We start from the raw sequence: 22,522 nt of genomic DNA on the forward strand, positions 1-22,522 counted from the left end.
AGAGAAACATTCATCTGGTCATTTGACATCTCTGGTAATGCAGGAAATCCATCTAAACCTCACAACTCCTCACACGCTCCGGTGCTCCCTTGTTCTTCTAACAGACCTCATCAGCCTGCACCTACAGAACAGCTGGCTGTGCCCTACAGCTATTCATTTGGCCATTAAAGACAAGAGTAGGTGCCAAATTTGCATGGAGGATTTCTGACCTAGGCTTAAAGCACTGTAATGCACAGGACTAGCATATAAATTACAAATGTAGATAAAGTGCTCAGAAAGGGTCACCTCCTATTCAGAATTTATTAACTATGTTCCCCCAGAGACTACCCTGATTTAGCACCATGTAACCTGCATTCCAGTATTTCACTATGATATTGCTACATGAAAGGTTTCCCCTTACTTGCATCCTGCTCAGCCACGTGAAGCAGGATCAATTCCACAAGCTCTTCTCCCAAAGACAGTCAGCCTGAGGACAGGTCACTCAGAAATTACACACACTAAAGTGCACACAGTCACAGCGTGTCTGAGGAAACCCACATTTGTATTACTGTGCTGGACGTGCTGAGAAAGTCTTAGATCACTCAACTCTTGCCATGTGGACTCAAATGCAGTTTGTAACACAAGAGCCAAGAGAGATGACGACATTTTAGTCTGCTAACTGAAGTGAGAACCTCCAGGTTTTGGAAGCTTTCATTCTTGGGCTGTAGTCCCAAATCACCAAGTGTCAGCTTGACTCAAATTCACCTGCTGCTACCAGCATGGTCAGCTCAGTCCTAGACTGAAAGGTTGAAATCTTGCAAGACAATGGAGAATACAGGCTGCAGTGTAAGAATGCAGCTGTTTTGAAAAGGTGTGCAGGAAAGAGGAGTTACTGAACTGCCTGCCTTCCCCTCATGGGTAGGCAGTAATGCTATAAGGCACTGATTCACGAGCAGTGTTTTTCAAGACAACAGTATGTAGCCTACCAGAAGTCCACAGGCTACGCAAAGCCCTCCAACATAACTGTGTTGAAATCCTTGCAACCAAATGCTCTACAGAGCAAAGCCTTTGTCCCTTTGTACCCAGCAACCTCCATGTGAGCAGCTCAACAACACTCCTGTGCCTGTATTTAGCATCTGCATTGAGAAGTAATTTATGGTTTTATTTAAGGAGAGCTTCTTGAAGAGGGCAAAGATGCCTCGAATTGTTTTCCCCAGAGTAAAGTGCATCAGCAGACAGTTCCTGAGGAGCAGCTAACACCCAGTGTTTAATAATACAATGCTGCTCTGGTTTCTTGACAGTCTCCTGGGCATTGCAGGGTCAACGCAGGCCAAAACTTTTGCAAATTTATAGTTGCAGTTAAAAAGAAAAACACATATACTTTTCACATTATTTATAGACTAGACACAATTGGTTCCAGAAAATATCAATCTGTTTCTTCTGCTTGTATGAATACCCACCAACCAACTTAACCATGCTGGACAGCCAAACACTTGTACTGGTAACTAGTTTTGTTACCACAACATGCCAAAGTGAGAAGGAACCTTAATAATGTGACAGAAGCAAGATTTTAAAAAAATATATTTTTAATGTGCTCGTTTTTCATGTGGTCAACTTCTGCAGTTATGCTCTGGTAAGCGTGTCGTATCATCAGTCTTAACAGACATCCAATGCAACAGCAGTTTCTGATTTATTCCTCCTCACCCCACGCCCTCTTCAGAGTCCATTTCTATTTCAAGCATCAGTACCTAATGTCTGCAACATCTGCAGGTTGCCAACCCAGTTTAGCTATGGAAAAATGATACAAACTACTTGCCAACAGAAGAAAATACACTCTGCACTGCAAACTGGCTAGCTTGTATTTTTTCCATCTATCTACAAATAGGGCAATGCCAACTGCTAATTAAAACAGACGGGTTCAAATGGTGCAATGCTGTAATCACAGTATGACATGTGTAAGTCTCTAAACATATATTAAAAAATGAGGCTAAAAAGCCCTCTAACCCAAATGCTGTAAATGGATAAGCACTCCCAGCTTTTTACACTGCATTAAGGAGAACAGAGAGCTGCTGATAGAGGCTTCCCTGCACAGAAGGCACAAGGTATGCACCAGGAAGCACAGAAAACACAGACCATGAGATCTGTTGTTCCATGGTACTAAAGCCACGCTCTCCTCAGGCTCCCAAGGAGCCCTTGGGCTGCTGGAGTGTCTGCTTGTGACGTAAGATGGCAGTAACTGCAATGCAGCACTTGCACGGGCCACCAGCATATCTGAATTCCTCTTCTGCAGCAGCACTGCCACTCATGCTGAGTGAACTCAAGGGCATGCCTCCCACAGAAATAACTGCCACATTTCATCTGTCCAGCTGCAATCCATTTCAGATACTACTGCTTGCAATAGGCATTAGCCTAGATTTTTTTGAACAGTTTGTTTAAAGTGGGTAAAATAAATGATTCAATTAAAAAGGTAGCTCCCAAAGAACTGGTTTTTGAAACAGGAGAAAGGACGGTATAATTGGGTCTTGATGTAAGGAGTATTTCTCTGCTTAAATCTGTCCAAAATAAGTAGTTAGTCTCATTAATCTGGCATTCCCAACAGGATCAAAAGGCTATGAAAGGAATGGCTTGCAGGTCAGATGATAATAAAAGAAGAAAAGGTACCTCAGTTGTCAACCCAGGATAAACCACCAGTACTCACAGGGCATGCATTATTTTCCTGTGTGGATGATATCGCAAAACCCTATGGAAGCAGAGGTGGGAAGCACTAAAAAATCCTGTGGCAGACTCCTGAATTGTAAACATTAGTAAGAACAGAATCACATTGAAGGAACTCGAGTTAATATATTAACAAAGCTTTGTACCAGGACTGCTAAGATGGAGGTGAGCTAAGGGGAGATCTAGGCATGAAGCAACTAAAAAATGTATTGAGCTACAAAGAAAGACATGGAAGTTATCTGCTATGAAAACAAAAGTAAACCTAATACTATTTTAAAGCACTTAAGGATGTGATTTAAGAGCAAACAGGTATAAATTAGCATCAGCCATTACCCATCCAATGACTGCCCCTTACTAGAGGCAGCTTTTGCAAGTCCAATCAGCAGTCACAATGGGCAGGAAGAGGGAGCAGATCCCCACGGACACTTTTTTCTACCTATAACCAAATGTGTGAAGACTCCATTTTAAACCTAAGGTGCATGGAGAATATGGTATGATACAGCTTCCTTTGAAGTTTGACTGCTTTTTGCAAAAGGCAGAATAAAGAACATCTAAAGAAATCAGCTTGCAAAAAAACGGTGAAGAGACTTTTCAGCAGAAGCTGTTTTCCAAGAGGGCACCCCCTTCCTTCAGCCTGTTCCCTGTCTGGAGTCACCTCCGCAGAGTAACATGGACAGGTGCTCCTTAGCCAAATGGAGCTGTTGACTACTGAAAATGCACCTTTGCTTTGAGGTGTTGTTAACAGAGTTGCACAGGACACATTTCCAAAAACTTCAATGCTATCAGGCTTTGTCAGTGTGAAACACTGACCTGTTTCTGAATTGGGTGTACCTCAAATGCTTGAGGCGGGATAAGAACCTACCTCAGTAAGCTCTCTGCCAAGGCACACCTCAAGAAAAAATATTCTGAGACAAGCATGCAAAGAGAGAAAGTACAATCTGCTCATTTAAAAATACATCACCATCAATTTATTCTGCTGTTAGTGAGGTGAAGGTCAATCCAAAATCTGCACAAGCCAGCAGCCCTCACAAGTGAGGGGCCCTTCTCCCTACAGCCAGCAGCACATGTTGCATGGGCTCAGGATTCAAGCCAGCTCTTTGGCCAAAGTGATGTGGGGCACTTTGAGCAAGGCTGGCCAGGGACAGCCTCAGGCACACAGCAAACCCAGACACAAACAGGGATCTCTGGATGTACAACAGGATGCTGTTGTCCACCCTATTCTCCTTTAGAAGTTTTGGGCCCTTCTGTCTCTATGTTGCATCAATGTCTCCCAACAGCAGCTCTGCAGCCCTGGAAAAGGCCACTAGGGATCCCTCCTAAAAATATGCACCCACTGGAAGGATGGGCACAGAGACAGAAACCAGCACAGAGCATTGTCCAACACTTCACCACACGCGAGACCAAGGTCCATCTTCCCTCACTTCACAAGACTGCTTCATGTGGTTGTTGGCCACCAAGGTTATCACAGAATCTTAGGCTGGAAAAGACCTCCAAGATCATCAAGTCCAACCTTTAATAAAACATCAACTTGTCAACTAAACCATAGCACTAAATGCCACATCCAGTCGTTTCTTGACCATTTCCAGGGATGGAAACTCCTTCACCTTCCTGGGCAGCCTGTACCAATGCTTAACCAACCTTTCAGTGAAGAAAACCTTCCTGACATCCAACCTCAACCTCCCCTGGTACAGTTTGAAGTAATTTCCTCTTGTCCTTTCACTTGTTTGCTGGGAAAAGAAACCAAGCCCACCTGGCTTCAGCCACCTTTCAGTGAGTTGTAGAGAGCTATGAGGTCTCCCTTTGTCTCCTTTTCTCCAGACTAAACACCCCCAACTCCCTCAGCCACTCCTCTTAGGACTTGTGCTCCAGCCCATTCCCCAGCTCCACTGCCCCTCTCTGGACATGTTCCAGCACCTCAATGTTCTCCTTACAGCGAGGGGCCCAAAACTGGATACAGGACTTGAGTTGTGGCCGCACAAGTGCTGAGTACAAGGGGACAATCACTGCCCTGGTCCATAAATCCCAGATCCGTTTCTGCTGGGCAGCTTTCCAGCCACTCTTCCCCAAGCCTGTAGGATTGCAGGGGGTTGTTGTGACCAAAGTACAAGACCCAGAACCTCACTTTGTTGAACCTCAAACCTGGCTTTGGCCCATTGATTCAGTTTGTCCAGATTGTTCTACAAGAACAAGAACTTGGCAGCTGATAGGAAACATGTTGTTCTGACACCATGCTCTCTCTGGTCCAGTCCAAAGTAAGGCAATGGTCAAGCTTAAAACATGTCAGTGATCTATTAGTTTATCACAGCCAACACTTCCGAAAGGAAAAACTTCCAGGCTTAAGTGACACACAGTCTTTAATGCAGCCTCTCAAACAGAGTAATTTATAGCAGGATATGCTTCCTGCCACAAAACATACATATGCAGAAAATATTATAAACTTCCTTCAAAATCTATATTTAAATTGGAGTGCTAACACTCTGCTGATGTCACTGGTGATATCCACTGCACCCACTGACTTCTGATGTGACCTACAGGCCTAGATGTTTTAGCATGACTTGCTGTTATTTTATCTATAAGTTTTCCTCCACCACCATCTGAATGCTTCTCCAGGAGAGCCACCAAGGCAGACATCACCTCTCCTGGTGACTCACAGCAGTGAACTGGATGTAAGGGGCATGAATCACTTAGAAGAGCTGGACCAGCATTTTGATAGAAAAGTGTATCATCTTCATCAACCTGGAAGGCTCTTTTCCAGCAGAGTACGGGAAGATCCACCAGGCAAAGAGCCACGTCCTCTCTCTACAGAACCTTCCTGACAATGGCTGCTGCAACTGGGGACAGCTGCGGGGACAGTAATGATTGTTCCATCGAGGTGACACAGTTCCTCTGCTCACCCACACAGACAAGTCAGTGGTAGAAAGAAACAGTCTGTTCTTTTCCCAGTCAACTAGAGAGGTCTACAGCCCCTTTAGGCAGGACCAAGAAAACTCTGTCTCCTTTAAGACGCTCTTGGCCCGATGAACAACAAAGAACTGTTAACTGAAAACACTGAACTTGCCTGGCTGTGGGATAGGGACCTGAACTCCAGTTTCACTCCTGAAATTTCCTGTGAACAAAATGAACCCCGAAATATCTACGACTTCAAATTTGACTCTGCCCAGAACACCAATGTCATACTGGTGATGTTTTGGGGAAATTTGTGTAGAGCCAATGCAATGCTTTTCAGCATGGTCTCTCTCACAAATGAACACACAGAGGTCCACAGTGTGAGCCTGAAAGATAAACATGCTGAGTCTCACCTGCAGAACACAGACCTCCAGAGTATCTGCCTGATTTCCCCTAGTAACTTCAGGCATAATGGGGATGGAGGAGGAAAGCAACACTAATACAACTAGGATTATGACCTTTAAATGTTTAACTAGCAATCTATTCTTTGCAGTTAAGACAAAGCAGCAGGTGATTAGCTTCACTATGAGTCACTCCACTCCTGTAGCACCATAATTCAATGAGACATTTTAACAGCCTTCAATTTTGTTTGGGATCTGCTTACTAGAGCTGTCGTCCCCTAGCTACAATTTTATTTTGGCTCACGAGTTACAGAGGGTCAGTCCAGGTCAGTGCTGGATTGAAGGAGATGCCTCACAGAAAATCCCAGATGCTCCAAGAAATGGGCCTGTTTCTGGAGCAGGCACTGTGATCTGGGAGAGGGTCTGGAGCTTGTGCCTGGATACAAGCTGCAAACTTCCTGCAAGCTACAATGGAGAGCCGACCTCTCTTTCTCACTGATCTCAGGACGCAGGTACTTCACTTGCTCAGGCTATCCACTATCCTTCAGCTACATCTGACACGCCATTCTTCATTTGCTGCTGCAGCTGCTGCAAATACACTCTTAAGAAACTCTCTCACATCTCCAGAAATGGCTTCAATGTGGCAGTGTATGAACACTTACCCATCCTCACCTTCTGCCTGATCCATTCCTCAGCTGCTGTTATGGTATCAGGAAATTGCTGGAGAAACTGAATAAAAGTTTCCCATGTAATATGTAACACAACTTCCAACCACACCTGGATTTCAGAAATTATACAGGAAAGGATCTGCAAGCTCTAACTGCCTTCTTGACAAAGCTTTTTCCACTTCTCCAGAGTAGTTTCTTTTTCCCCAACAGCTTGACAAGCAATTCTGAAAACAAAAAGCATACATTGCCTCCTCCCTGTAGCTGAGTCAGCAACAGCAAATTCCTGAAGCATGCATGTACCCTGCTGGCCTCTGGACCCCTAGAATTGCTTCACTTTCCCTCAGCACTTGAGTTCACCAAGCCCAGGCACAGCGCAGTGTACTCAAGTTGCACTCATGCTTGCAGGACCAACCCCTATTTCTGCTCACAGACCAGAGGGTTACCAAAACACAAATATAAATTAGTGGGAAGAGCACATGTTTCTTTCATCACCCCACTGTCGAACATGCTTCCTGAGAACTGAACTACACACAGTGTCTCCTGTTCCAAACCTGCACCATTAGGCACACAGGTCAAGTTTTTACTTAAAAATTATCTTTGGTCACCTGTTCCCATTTCATAAGGCTTAAGAATCTCTTACTGGCTGCAAGCTAATAGGTAAGTGCCTAACCTTACAAAACATTTGCTCATGGGTTTTGATCCAGAAATCCTGGGTTCAAATTCCACTGCTGTGGTCTGTTCATTTGGGCTGTACAGTTGTAACAACTAGGAAAAAACAAATTACAAGCTTTCCCAGAGAGCAATGAAATACTTTTGTTCCACAGCAGGTAGTCTGATCAAAGCCTGTTATTAAATATTCTTCCACTTCTTATACCAAGTGTTCTGCATTATGGAAAGGCTTATCTTTACCTCATACCTACCCTGGTTGTATTTTAAGGCCACTCTGAATACGATGTATTTTTTAATCCAGATTAGACTCACCAAGACTTATGAGCATATCACTCAGGGGTTTGCAAGGGAAATATTTGTATTGTAAGCTCCGGCATGTATGAACATAGCTTCATTAACATAAACACTTTCATGCCAGTAAAACTGCATTTTCATTAGGCATTGCACTGCTATTCACAGAGGTGTCAAAGCAGGGTTACTGCTTTATGGGCATAATATTACTGTGACACAGGGAAGCCCTAATGAGAGTTTTGCAACACACTATTACAAAAGGGCTCCAGAACCAGTTCTGACAGGAAAATCTATGTCTGAGATATCTATACCTAATTGAATGAGAGATATTTTGTTTTACAGGGGTAAAAAACTAACACTTCTGTCCCTGTAACAGAAAGTGAATCAAGAGAAAAAAAAAATCATCTTACACAGCAAGAAGATAAGCTGGCCAAAAAAAAGCAGGTGAAGAGTGAAGTCATGTATCAACCTCATGACTAAAAAGCAAGAAAGATGCAATCTGTTTGGTTTATACTTAAATCCAAATCCTCATATTTCTTTCTAAGAAGGCCTTGAACCGTGTCTCTTACGTGCCCTTTAAAATCTTGGACCTTGGTTTGCACATTAACTGTAAAGGTGCAGTATGTAAGCACCACAACCTTTGCTTTCAACTGAAATCACCTTCAGTGCATCAACCCCTCAACACTCCTACAAGAAAAACCTGGTGAGTTACCACAAGCAACCAAAATGCCCTGTGACCTGTGACCTGTACAGAGCTGTGAGGCTCTTCTACCTACAAGATTTCATCTCCCCACCAGACGATGGCCAATTCTGAGATGGCATAAATGCCTTAAAACTTGAACTGGTGACTTAGGGAGCTTTCTGCTGAAAGAGGCATGCCACAGGCATCACAAGTGGAGGTTTAAGGGGGTAAAATTCTGAATAAAGCATATGGTTGACAGCTAGGCTAGGAGAGGCCCTAAACCTTTCCATTTCAAAAACAGTGCCATCTCTACACCACATCCCATGTCCTAAAAGTGTGGAAGCAGATATATCCTTGGCCTGGTAGTCTGGGCACACTGTAACCTCAGCAGCTCCTGTCTCTAGTGGGTAAAACATAAAAATCACCATCAGCCTGAGAACAGGCACAGGTTGTGCTCATGTATGCTCTGCACAGGGGAGATGGTCCTTCCCTCCCAGGAGCACAAGTGACTGACATTTGGTCAATTAGCTCTCTATTAACATGCAGCCAGGGACCTGGTAACAAGAACATGTTTTTTTTTTCTTCTTCCTGATTTGATAGAAAAGACATTGAAACATGTTTTAATCTGCAACACAGACTGATAAAACCAGCTGCCCAACAGACAGGCTTAATTCTCCTCAGAGGGCTTGAGAGCAGCTTTGCTGCCTGCCAGCTAAGTCATGTTTGCAGCAGATCCTCCGAGCTGCTCAGCCTCCTGGATGAATTTAGAAATCAGCCCAGAGAGTAGATTTGCAGAGCAGTAATTAGCACAGGAGACGGTGCAGAAGCGATTGAGAAGAATCATTTAGTCTGTGTCAACATGGGAGGGCTTGTCCAAACCTCATGCAAGAAAGGCAGAGAAGGATGAAACAAGAGGGATCTGCACTTCAAAACTACTTTCCACAAATTACCTTGAGGAGCCTTAATGAGCTTTGCAACATTTCCTCCTTCCCATTTCAGGACTTTCTAATTTATTTTTTTTTAATGTTAAAGAAAAATAAAATAGGGCAGGCCATGGGCATCCCTGACAGGCAGCACACCGTGTTGCCACAGTGACTGTAACAGTACACGGTCAGTTGGCAGGCAGAGGATTTCCTCACCACTGTATTTCTGCTAATGAGTCAGCAAGTGCCTTAACTTAAACACACCACCAGCTTGATCAGGCTTGTTACTGTGCAACTGCACAGCAGAGCAGAGCAGAGCAGATGGAAGAGCTCCTGTTGTACCAGCTGGACTTAACCCTGCTACCCTCTAAACCACTTCCAGAAAAAGCCAGCATAGGGAACGCCAGCCACCATTTTCACAGAACTCAGCATCACTGTTTCTATCTCAGATGGATTGCATCAGCATCAAAACAAAATAGAGAGATCATCAGAAGAAGTTCAAAAGATACAACTATGAGCTCAAAAACAAAACTCAGGTCAGAGGAGGGCCAGGAATCACCAGGGAGTGATTCCTGGGTTCTCCTGACATAGAACTGAGCAACGGCAGCAAAACTCATCTGGTGCCTCTCATGTGAAAAGAGAGTAGAGAACATGTCAAACAAGTTTCTGTAGGAAGGGCTGGTTTATTTGTACTTCATTCTCAGGAGCTACACATCTTTTTTTCAAGTCAGTAACAACCTATTACTGACATTTCAGTGACAGACAAAAGCAGCACCAACAGTGTCCATTCCAACACATACTCCCTCCAGTTGCTCCTAATATGTTTCCACTCCTGGATTTAAATTTGTGAACATGGGTCCCAGAGTACAAACAACCACAGCAAACTCAAAAGCACAGAAACTAAGAAAAACATTAATTTATCTTATGTAAATGGTTTAACTACTCATATTCCTTAGACTTCAATATGCAAAACAACACCAGCAGATTCATACAAGAGTTAAAGATGGAGTTATGGACAGATCAAGTAGGAAGTGGACAGGTCTTCTTGCCAGGGGTATTTATTGACTTTCTGAAAAAACGGCAAATGGGCATTAACTCAAATAGTAAAAAGTGGTTCAAGAAGAGAAATAACATCACAAGTAAAAGGAGATCAGATCCAGATCCCTTTCCAACTTCCAAACTGACTTTGCCCTCTCTCTCATTTTCCAAGGCATTTCCCATCTCTGTCTGTGCCTAGCTGAGAAAATTGAGTCTGACACAGCAGTCAGTCTGCTCCCATTTGATGAAGGAACAGCAATTCCTGAAAAAAAAAAAAAAGCTGGGCTAAGAATAAATCCCAGTGGTCAGAATAACTACATGAACTAAGTACAAGGCACACATAAGATTTATTAGGTCTCACACTGTAACAGAACCATGAATCCTTATGGTGCCCTATTTGCTATCTGTGTCTGCCTTTAAATCAATGATAGAAGTTCACTTGGCACAGTAACATATCATGAGGAGTTTCACCTGCAGTGGTTTTCTTCTAGCCCTTCCCAATTCACTTGTGTTAAGCAAAAAAATGGTGGAAAAAAATTGAGAAGTCCGGCAGTGTCTACAAGCTGGTGAGCATGTAAGGCTGCCAACCAACTGGCCAGGCTGGGACTGCTGTCCTATGACCAGTAAGCACAGAATGCACACGAGGCATGTGAGTTACTCAATGACCATGGGAAGGAACACTAAGAGCAGGTCATTTTACCTCCAAGGACAGACTCTCTTTTTATTTGGAACCTCTCATCTGAACCCTGAAAAATCAAAGTATTACAGAAATGATGCTGGTGTTGCTGTTACAGCCAGCCTGCAAACACTGCTGGACAAGGCACCTTGGAAGGGAACATGGGCTGTTCCAGGCAGACCCGTTTGCAGGTGTGCCAAAAGGGCCATCAAAGAAGCCTGCAGAGATGATGCCATGAAGGGCAGGACTGTTAACCACCAGTGATAAATGACCAAAGGAAACAACACGGAGCAAAAGGGAAGTGGGAAGAGGGGAACGAAGAACCTTCAGAGCACAAAGCCACCAATGGCTGATCTGTTCTTCCTCCAGCCTTCCACATAAAATGACTACACATCTGCCATCACAACCAGACTCCTCTGCATGGCAGGATCACCACCTCTCAAGGCTACAGAAGATTTTCATATCTTACAGAGCACATACAAGCCTCTGGTGCTCTGTACATTCAGTACAGGGGACAGTGACCCTCTAAGGAGGTCCCATAACCACTACCTCACATCCTGCTGTACAACCTGGCCTTCAAGGCTAAACATAGGTAGCAGACTAAGCTTGCTTGCTGTGGTCCAGAAGCCTCTGTTTTGCTTATTTGAATCAATACCAACACATCATTTGATCTAAAATGATACCAACACCTTCAGTTCACAAGCAGACACTTCCATCTAACACTAACTTTGGTGCTGGCTTTTCTGCTGAAGGCATGCTGAGAGCATGTCTCCAGTGCAAAAAGGATAGTAAACAAATTTATTTGCACAAGCCTTTGGAGAGCTTTGAAGGTGAAGCAATATTCAGTCACAACCAGTGTGCTCCAAGTTAAAGTACAGCTAAATGGCCCTGCAGCCACACATCATCTGTTAAATCACTATTTTCCTGATACATCATTAATGTGAATAAAACACAAGAAAAGATGTGAAGTCATAATAATCCCACCCTTTTAAAAACACCTGGTATTTGCTGGTCCTGCATCCCAATTGCAGGAACTTGCCTGGGATCACTGGGGAAACAAATAGATGGAAATGTTAGCTCCAAGGTCTAAATACTTTTTCCATGATGAAAAGGGTCTCCACAGGGCTGGTTCAGACACAAACTACAGGAGATGAGGAACGTCCTGGCTAATGCCCAGGGGTCTGTTCACTTTCACTGCATGTTCCTTAGTACAGCCGCCTACAGTATCTCTTATTTCACAACAGGTTTTTCTATCTGTACAAGCCTCACTCAACCTTTGTTGGCCGAGGCCAAACAAAACTTAATGGAACCCTGCAGTGCTCCCAACAAGCTACGGCTCAGCTCTTCACTTCTCTTGTTCTACAAGAGACTGAAGGTGACCACCTCACATGAGCTGTTTGGGAAAACAGTGATCTCCTCTGGCAGGCAGTGCAGGTCTTGGAGAGACCATTTTTGCTAGAAATCTCACGATGCTCAGCAGGGAGAGAGGCCTCACAGCGAGAGGCTGGAAGGCAGTGATGGGACTTTGCAGCAGCTCTGAGCCCTCACCACCAACAGCGGCTCTGCTGTGCATTTAGGATTATTGATTATCCTCTCCTAATCCCATGATTGAATGCCCAGGGCGAAAGAAAAAAACACGTATTATATACAGATAGATAGCTATTTAAAATCATTAACAGCGATTTATATCTCTGAGCTAGTCTTCTCTTCTCTGGGGAAACCAGACAGCTACATAGTAAGAGACTGAAAGCTACAATAAAATGAAAAAATGAGTTTCAATAAATCATTAAGCTAAAGTTTATAATGTTTATTTTCAATATTATGTCCTCACAATCTACAGAAGCAGATGCATAATTTTTTGTTTTTCTTCTACTAACTGTTAAACTGTCATGTAACTATTACAAAAGATTGAAGCTGTTTTTTTAAGCATTGAGCATCAGGGACTGCAGTTTCCTGCATCCTCATGGAAGGGATGGATATTTGAATGCCAATCTGTACTTTGAAAAAGGAATGGGAGATAAAATATATGCAAATAGAGTTTTGAGGGTGAGGCCGTTCACCTTCTGCTGATGATCCAGCAGCTAGATGTGCCCAAAACTTCACTAACAGGGCACCTCTGTGAGATTATTTTTACCAGTTCTGCTCCATCTTCCCTCATTTAGTCTTCTGGTACACTCCATCCCTACATTTCCAAGTATATGATACATACAACAAGGTAAAGGCAGCAGCAAAGCCAGTTTAAAGCTCCTCAGCAAGGAAGGAAAGTCCTGTGAGCTGTGGCATTCCTGCCATGGGAGGGGAGGACAGGCAGAAAGCCTGGAAGAAGGCAGACTCTTTCAAGAGCAGAAGGAGTTTTTCAGGATCAGCAGTTGCTTCCCTACCCCCCTCCCTTGCACACAGCACTGGTCCTCCCCCAGCCAGCTTTGTTCTCCCTCCCCAGCCCCAGAATAGCTGGGAAGATGGAAAGCCCAGGGCTGGGCATAGTTACACAGGCAGAAGGGTAGAGGAGGAGGAGGATGGCCCTGCAGACATCCCTCTGAGACACCAGCTGATGGCTGATGCAGAGAGCTGTGCCCCAATGTCCTCCCCAGCAGGCTGGGGCAGGTGCACCCCGAGGGGCAGCTGCAGCCCAAGGGGACATGTGGCCATGTCCCCAAGACTCAGCAGTGACCAAAACAAGGGGCAGCCAGTGTTGCATCAAGAGCAATGTGTCTGCATGATCTCTCTGTTAAAAGCTCAGCATTTTCTCTGGGTAGCTCCACGAACGCTGCTGACATTTTCCAGCCTTGCACTCCAGCAATCTGCAGGCACAGACTCTTCACCTCTCCCTCTGAAGTTCAACTACAGCCACGAGCACAGAGGTAGGAGAAATTAGCCTCAGGTATTTTAGGGATCCAAATAATTATATTAAACCTTGTTTCCATTTTTTTTAGAAGAGGAGTAGAGCAGTAAAACTCTCTGCTCCTGCAGGCTTGACATCCAAAAATTTTTAGTGCTTGCTCCATTCAATTTAGACCCAATCTGTTAATATAGAAACAAAAGCATAAAAAATACTGAAATTATGACTAAGGGGGATTTCAAGAAGCCTACACTTTACATTATTTTTTTGAGATATTAAGAATAGACTCTAACATTTATTCTACTGTATCTCCTGCTGGCACAAACACAAAATTTAAAGCTGCTGTGCTGCTTCTGTCTGCTGCTGCTGATGTGCAGTGTAACTATGTGTTCAGTCCTGAGAAGGCTGCTCTTTAAAAGCTGAGCTGAAGCATGATTTCAAAAATCTTGGTCATACGAATCCGTGAGCAAATCTCTCAACTGCTCTATGCAAACCCTCAAATTACTGCTATGCTCAAGTCCTTGAAGACCACCAAATTAACAAGCTCTAGCCCACATGACTAAGGTTCACAGAAGTTCAACCCCAGCTTATGTAAGAGACAGAACTTGTGTGTTTGCCTTTAAAAAAACCCACCAAGATAAATCCTAGGGTCAGCAAACATGCTGTGCAATATTTAACAAGAAAAAGCTGTGACCTTAACAGGATTTGCAGCCTAAAACTGCTCCCGAAGGCAACAAACATGACATGATCATTCTGACAGCTGCGACAAATTAGGTTTCATTTGCCTGAGAGCCAGCCATGTTCATTTAACTGCAATTACGGGCACATCATGATCCCCATGCTGGGGAAAGCACCCGGCTATCGAGCCAGACAGCGGAACGAAGTGTCTTCTACAGATCAACCTCTTCAAATGCTGCTTCTGTAACATCACCAAGTCTTCAAAAACAAACACTTGTTAACACGCACCAGTAGCTTCCCCAGGTGTTTATTGCAGTCCCTCGGCTCTTTTTCAACCAGTGGAACAACAAAACCTGGTTCAGATGCTTTAAATTCTGCATCCCTTCCCTGCATGCCTGGTTGTAAAATGCAGTGCTTGCAGGGGAACATGCTATTTATAGCTATTTACTGTTGGGTCCAATCCAGGAGATTTGAAAATTGTTTCATCCAGCCTGAAATACTATTTTGAAAGATTAAACACATAAATTATTTAGTTTAGGGGTTTTTTGTAACTTGTCTTTATGCCTAAGAACATATCTGGACCTTTTGATCTTCAGAGCAAAATTCTGTAATTTCATAAAAACCCTTTCTTATCTGCTTATACTTCAGCCCTACCAAAGAAGAAAGTTTAATCAATTACACATTCACCATTTCAATGTATTTAGTTGGTGAGTCAATTTAAAGGGAAAACAAAAACCACCTCCGGGATGTGTCCATCAGCTTCCTTGAAAATTCCTAGATAAGAGATCCACAGCGAGTCTAATCCATTTAGACTCAAAAAACACCACTTATTTTTTCTTTAAGACATCATTCCTTTATTTCCAAGCAGGACTCTCCAAGCCTTTGCATTTGGTAGGCAGGAATGCAGGAGCCCTGGTCCGTCTGTCTGTCTGTTTGCTGTTGAGGCACCAGCTGCCAACAGTAACAGGTGTTTTCTGGTTTTCTTCTCAAGAGAAAGTCCTAGGCGCTATCTCCAGTGGAATGCAAAGCACCAGCGTGGCACGTCGGACCCGGCACGGAGCCGCATTCCTCTCGGAACACACAGGCAACACAACCTCCAGCGCAGCGCCGCTATCTCGGATGCTTTCCTGGGGAGGGAGCTGGGTTTGGGTGCATGCACTCCAAACATTCAGCCAAATCACCACCTCATGACCAGTTTTTTTTGCAAGGAAAAGCTTGCTTATCAACAGCTGTGGAAAACTGTACATTTGTGCCGTACAGCATTAATTAACAGGACACAGTCAGCTGTTAGTTCATCAAGGCTGAAGGCTCTGCCCTAGCAGTACCTAGCTTCTATTCAATGTTTCTGGGCAGGGAAAATATTCAGAATTTCTTTCCAGTTACCTTTTTTTTTTCTTTTCAAAGTCTTGAGTGAGCCAACTGAGCTAAAATTTCTGACAATAACATACACAGGAGAGAAATGAAAACAGCAGAATAAAGCAAAACAAGTGGTGAAGATGAGGAAAAATGTGGAAATAGATTTGTGAGAAAACTGCAAAATAACCCATGACCAAAGCAAACAGCCATGTAACATGCCACCAGCATCTTCTGAGAAATACTTAGCAGTGAGGCATCACACAATGTAACAAAAATTTGAAATTAAATCAAGTTTTCTTCTGATCTTCAAAGCCTTATAAATGCATTAACCTTTACTCACTCTGTCTACATATCTACGTATCTACAGTGCATTAAGCTTAAATAACTGTAAGATTCCATCATAGTCTCCCTGTAGGAGTGATTTTTCTCATCCCGTTGTACACTGGGAATTTTTAGACAGCAGTTTTCTCATGGTGGAGACAGATGACAGCACCTAACATACTCCAAATGGGAATGTGATACAAGCAATAAAGCAGCCACCCAAAACCTACTCATGCTGTTCATGTTTACGATGTAAGAAGTTATGTTTATACTGATAAACACAGCTTTTGAAAAGGTTATTTCCCTCCTCCTCTGCAAACAGAAAAGGTTAACTTCATCATCTGCTGCACACACGTCAAACTACCGTGCAAAGGAAGGAGCTGCAGAGCACAGCCCTGGATTCCTCTGCACCAAAGGACCTCTTGGAGGATCCCGGTAAAATGCCCCGAAAACCAGCCCAGTGCTAGACTAACCTGCCTCAGGTTAGTTCCTCTGACACAGCCTGCTTCTCTACAAGACTCAATTTTACCAGCAAGCCTCCAAGTCACAGTTTACGGACAAGTCCTCAGACCAGTAAATTCAGAGGTAAAACCCAGCTTAGCCTTTTGTTTAGTGTAGTCATTAACAGCGTAGTGACAGGAGAGCTCCTTCTCTGCCTGCTTTCAGATTAACCCCACTGACATAGCTAAATCACAAAAATGTACTTATTCAGTTTCAGTGATAAATGAGTGCTCTTCTGCTGAGAGCTGTATCCAGCTCAGCTTTTTCTTTTTTTTTTCTTTTTTTTTTTTTGGATAGGGCAGGAAGATCAGCACTGTAACAGTAAATACAGCAGCACTCAAGCTCAACTGCTGCCTGTGAGGTATATCAGCAAAGTTCAGAACAATCATTTCCTCCACAGGCAGGCAAGATGCTCAAAATGTAAGAGGTCATTTCAGCAAAGCCCAGAGATGCAGGAGCCTGCAGGAGCCACAGCTCCTTTGACAGTTGCCTGGCAACGCTCTGCTATCTTTTATTCATTTATATTATTTTTAATACACTTATACTTATCCCCAGGTCTCACCCAGGGTTCACTCCAAAGAGAGTTCAGCATTTTCAGCCATTGGGGGTGTGTCTTCACTACAGATTTTCTGGAAACAACTGAGTCCTGCCGAGAAGAGCACAGAACAGGAGGGCTTTCCAAGGACAGATTCTGGAATGGGCTGTTTGCTCCTTCCAGCCTCAGTTTTGCATCACACTGTGCACTTTGTCAGGATGTTTCCCAACAAGTACCTCTTATGACTGCTGCCTTTCGTCAGCATCTAGCCAGCCACTCAGTGCATGCCACGAAGACACGAGCTGCACAGATTTTGTGAGCTAAAAATACCACTTAATGGGAAGCTACTGCAATATTAAACACATTTTTATTCAGAAAAAAAAAATCAAGTTTATTCCCTTGTCAATAAAAACAAGGCAAACTTTGAATTCAAGAGGACCTTGATTTGTCACTAGGTTTTCCAAATGAAAGAAAAAATATTAAATTATTTATTTCTGGAGAGAGAAATCTCCCCTTGTCCCACATCCTCACTTAAAGAAAAAGAAAACATAACCAGTGCCCACACAGAAAACACCCTAAAGCCCTTTGGGCATGTTTTGAAGAAGCTATTTAGAATAAGGAACATGGGCATTCTCTGTCCTTCTATTTATAATGAGGCTCCACCATCCCCAGGAGCTAAAGCAGAATGAAAATGGGTCACATATCTAATTAGCACTATTGAAGCGTGAAGCCCAAACATCCCTGAAATGTAACAGATTTCTTTTTTTTTAATAACTCCAGCTATACTAGAATATCCCACAGTCACCTATGTCAGAAGCCAGAAGCTTAAAAAAAGGGTACCATGAAGCAGGCACATATCCAGCATCACGCTGCTTTACTGCTGGGGAAGGGGAAACAGTGCTTTAGACAAAATCTAATCTATTAACCAAAAAATGAAGCAGTCAGTCAGTCTAGCACAGCCTGTTCTTTAATCACTTTTTATTGTAAAAAAAAAAACAAACCACAAACAAAACAATAAAACAAAAATGACACAATCCTCTTGACTACAAAAATTATGCAGATCCACTAGCATGGATGTGGATGAAGCACATTCAAGGAGGGCAGCTTCTAAAGCAGACAAATGGACTGGTGGCTGCCGGTGGCTTCCCACTCCCTCTCATCAAAGATGCCACGCTGCCCCATGCTCTGCTCCCTCCTGCATGTTTATTCAGAAGCTCCACAACATGAACCCCCAGCTCTGCTCTTGGTTCTGCTCCTCATCCACACCTCTCTCACACACAGCACCTGTGTCAGACAGCACCAGGCCCAGGGGCTGTGACACACCATGTTTGAATTGCAGGTGTGTGCACTGGCAGGGAGCACTGGGAGCTGCTCCTCCTGCTTATCCAGAGCAGGCATAGGGGATTGCATAGGTGGCTGGAGGGGAGGAGAGGCAGCTGCCAACTTCTCCTCGGTGTGTTCCCAGCACACATGGCTCAAACCCACACACTGGGCTGCCATACTTCGCTTTCCCCTCTGCTTCCACAGCCAGCTCCTTGCTTTTGCCTCCCAGGGCTTGCTTTAACTTCAGGCAGGCTCAACCTCCTGCCCCCAGCACCCAAAGTTCCATTTGCTTTGGGCGAGGTGGATGCCAGTAAAGCTGTGGGTACCCAGCAGCTCAGGCCATCCACCCGAAAAGACATCCAGGGAAGACTTCCACATGCGAACTCACTCTGGTTGTGAACAGCACTCTGCACTGCACTTCAATCAAAGTCAACAAGCCATAAACACCACTCACCCGTGAGGGTTTGGAAGTCACTACAGCCTCCTGGGAAAAAAAAAATACTATGAAAAAAATCAGAGGGGTGAATTAATTGAGCCTGCAGCTGTCTGCTCTACATATGACATGTCACAAAGTTCATGTTGTTGCACAGGATTTTTTTTCTACAAGGGATGAGCAGGCGAAAGCAGTGCAAAAACCAGAACAAAGTGTTTACTCTGCTCATCCATGACTGTACTTTCACCCCACAGGCAACTATGTCTTTTCCAGGACTTGGCAAATTAATAGTATGATGCATCTCTTGAAAAAATTCTGAAATTCTGTTTATTACAATGAAAATAATTTTTTTCTTTTATTCTTTTTGTTTAACTTCTTTTGTCACAGTTGAGAACAAGGGATGCCACTGCATAGGAATGAAACACACAGTATATTACTTGGTTTTATCTAGTAACTTCTTGATCTGCAAATGGAAACAAAACACTCTCAGATATGGAGACATATATACAAATGCATATATGTTTTAGTTGCATGATGTGGCCATTCACAAACCACCAAGTTCTCTAAAAGTGCTTGGGTGCAACAGAAGTTATAGGTAAGGCAGAGCAAACAACAATGCTCAATAGCAAAGCAACAATGCTCAATGATCAGTATCAATGGTGGAGATCAGCAAAGGCTGGAGATGACTGGTCCAGTGTCAAGACCAGATCTTATGTTATCATATCTGGGGTAATAATCACCATTTTTATCACTTGTTATTGTGAGAATTTCAATTACATTAGTAAAAATATAGCTTATACCAAAAGTTCTTCTTCACAATTTCTTCTGTGACCAGAACTTGCTCTGGCTGCAAAGAAGACTCAGCCACTAGAAATCTCTTAAGTGGTTCAAATGCTATAATGCTTGCTGTACCTACTTTTTCCCCTCAACCAAATTGTTCAGCGATTTCTTGAAGTGGCTCCAGAAGTCCTGACACCATTTCTTGAGAAGCTCAGCATCCATTGAGGCTCTCCCTCACCAGCCTCAGGAGCTCACTTCACACACACTTCTCAGAACAGGGCCTCCTGCCTAAATGTCCAGCTGAAAGATGACTGTGATGTGCTTCCCACCATGTTTGATCCTGGGACCCCTCCAGGCTGTTAGAAGTGCCTTTCAGGGGATGAAGCCCATTCCCCAAACCAGCCTCCTTGCTGCCTGAATTGCAGGTTTGAGCCCCACACACGGCAATGGACACAGCCTGTGAGGTGCCAGGAACAGCATCCAGAGCCTCCACCACCAGAAAGCCCCATTTACTATGGAACTAGAAATAGCAGAGGGGAGGCTTTCAGTGGAAAATGTGATGAGAATAGAAAGCAAGAGAGTAAAAGCCCTGTCAGCACATTTCATAGACAGTCTTTTTAATGAGGAGATAAACAGATAAAGCTTTCAATCCATGTATGGAGGCTTTTTTTTAATTTGAAAAGAAGCTAACCAAGCACAGAGGATTCAATATAAAACAAAGGCAGAACAAAACATTTTTAACAAGGCCTAAACAATATGAAAATTGTCAATTCTAGTGCCACAGTAAAACCAGCAGTCTCCTCCACTCCCTACCCAGCCCATTTATTTTTCTTTAATTATCTTTTCCTTTCAAGTAGGTGACTGTGCAGTTAACAAACACACACAAAATCCATTCCCCAGTCCTGTGTGGGCCCCCCAGCTTTGCTGCAGCAGCACTGCAAGTCAGGGCAAAGACTGGGAGGAAGCTAAGCTTCCCTGCTGGAGTCAGCTCCATACCACACAGTGTGGATCCAGACCTCCCCAGATGTCAGAGCTCAGTGTGACAAGACTTTGTTCCTATTGCACAGTTCCCAACTACATTATCTGCCACCCTCTAGAACCATTTGATGTGCAAAGAGGCTGCCCTGCCAATAACACGCTGCTTCTTAATCTGATGCAACACATTGAAATCTGGTGTAAGCAGAGATTCAATGTTCAAAAACCTGCCTGAAGCTACTAAGGAACAAGAGAGATTTCTTCACATGAAGATGATTTTATACACAGAATTTAGAAAACATGAGATGGGACCCAAAAAAGTAACTTTGCAAAGAAAGTCCTCTCTTCACATGCCACCCAGCAAAAGCAGAATTCTCTCCCACCATAGTTTCTTCCATCATAACCTGGAATAGTAACCTCAGACTGGGAAAGGGTGGGGGGAGTGATGGCAACTTATCTCCAGTGGCCCCTTGAATGTCCCTTCCCCTTGCTGGTGACACCCATCCTTTGGGTAGAGTCTTAAATTGAGTTCTCTCCCATGCACACAGACATTAAAAGCCAGCAGCCTCCAGTGAAAGGCTTTATATCCTCTTTTTATCTTCTATGCTGAGCTCTCCTGGTAGCTCCTAACACCTTCACAATTCATATGTGGCACCTTCAAAGATAAATGATTTAGAGGGGCTTTCTGCACAACCTGCAAGTACCACCACAGATTTACCCCTGCTCTTCTAAGAAGCTCCATGCAAATATATAGCTCAGGACTTTTTCCTAGACAAGGTTATATATACATATCCAAAGGCCAAACTTAAAAATGGAGACAAACCAGTTTAATATACAAAATCCAGCTGACAGTCATACTTGACAGAAGATAAATATTGTTGGGGGGCGTATGTTTCAGATGCTGTATTTCAGGTTAGCAGAAGATGACTGCATCCTAGAGAATCAACCACAGAAATCCACTACAAACACAGATACACTTAAATATGAGACACTGCTCCCAGATACTTTCAATAAAATGCAAATCTACTGTATATTCAGACATCCTGAATAGACCCCAGGAACCATTTTCTGTGTTAATATTCAGGATTTGAAAGTTCCATTCTGTAGTAAGTTCCATTCTGCACAATCCTGTAACCTGTTACCCAGGTTGTACACAACATGCAATTTAAAGCATGTATTTTTTATTTTGAAGCAGTTAAGTAGGGTTTTAAACTGCCTCCTGCAGATAGTTATTAATATAGAAAAGTAAAATTTAATCACTGACTACATGACAGATGAAATAAAGCCTAATGTGGTTTCTAATTTATAACAGCTGGGCCAAAATTATCTCCAGACATTAAGGTTCATGATCAGAGCAGCAACTACACCACCACAGCCCTCCAGAGGGGTATTCCAGACTTCTGCACTGCAGGGCTGGCAGTCCCTGTCTCCCTGCACAGCAGAGCCTGTGTTCAGAGCTGCAGGTACAGCAGCCTGACACAGGTGCTGTGCCTGCAGCCTCGGCGTGCAGGAAGCCCAGGCTGCTCCGTGCTCTCCTGAACGATGATGCTGTGGTGTGTGACTTTGTGTGTCCTCATCACTGGGCAGTGCAGTCTGAAGACATCCACGCCAACTCTGCCCCGCTCCTCTGAGTTTGTTCAAATAGCTTGTTAGAAAGGTGCTCTTCCCAAATGACAGCGTAAATAAATATTTGACTTTGTTTTGAGAATTCTTGCTTTCTTGCTTCTCTTCAGCAGAAGCGAGTTGGGTCAGATTTACCAGCGTACCAAGGAAAGCAATAAATTCATCCCCACTCAGGCTTCCAGATCTGAGATTTGAACAGCCTGTCCAAATGCTCTGGGCACAAAAGCTTC

The 22,522-nt window shown here is 43.6% G+C and overlaps 1 protein-coding gene across 20 annotated transcripts in view; it reads right to left on the minus strand.

The window, feature by feature from the left end:
• Positions 1-22,522, minus strand: part of MTSS1 (MTSS I-BAR domain containing 1) — a 126,110-nt gene that overhangs the window by 45,053 nt on the left and 58,535 nt on the right. The window contains exon 2 of one of the 20 annotated variants that reach the window (XM_038129053.1): positions 6,654-10,514. The exons of 17 other annotated variants lie outside the window; for them this stretch is intronic. In XM_038129053.1, coding sequence (XP_037984981.1) covers positions 6,654-6,669 — 16 coding nt within the window. In that variant the 5' untranslated portion in view covers positions 6,670-10,514. Of the gene's footprint in view, positions 1-2,677; positions 6,594-6,643; positions 10,515-22,522 lie in introns of those variants that run through there. 2 more of the 20 variants (XM_038129058.1, XM_038129057.1) reach the window with 2 other exon arrangements.

Source organism: Motacilla alba, chromosome 2, assembly GCF_015832195.1.
Source record: "Motacilla alba alba isolate MOTALB_02 chromosome 2, Motacilla_alba_V1.0_pri, whole genome shotgun sequence".
Classification (NCBI taxonomy): Eukaryota; Metazoa; Chordata; class Aves; order Passeriformes; family Motacillidae; genus Motacilla; species Motacilla alba.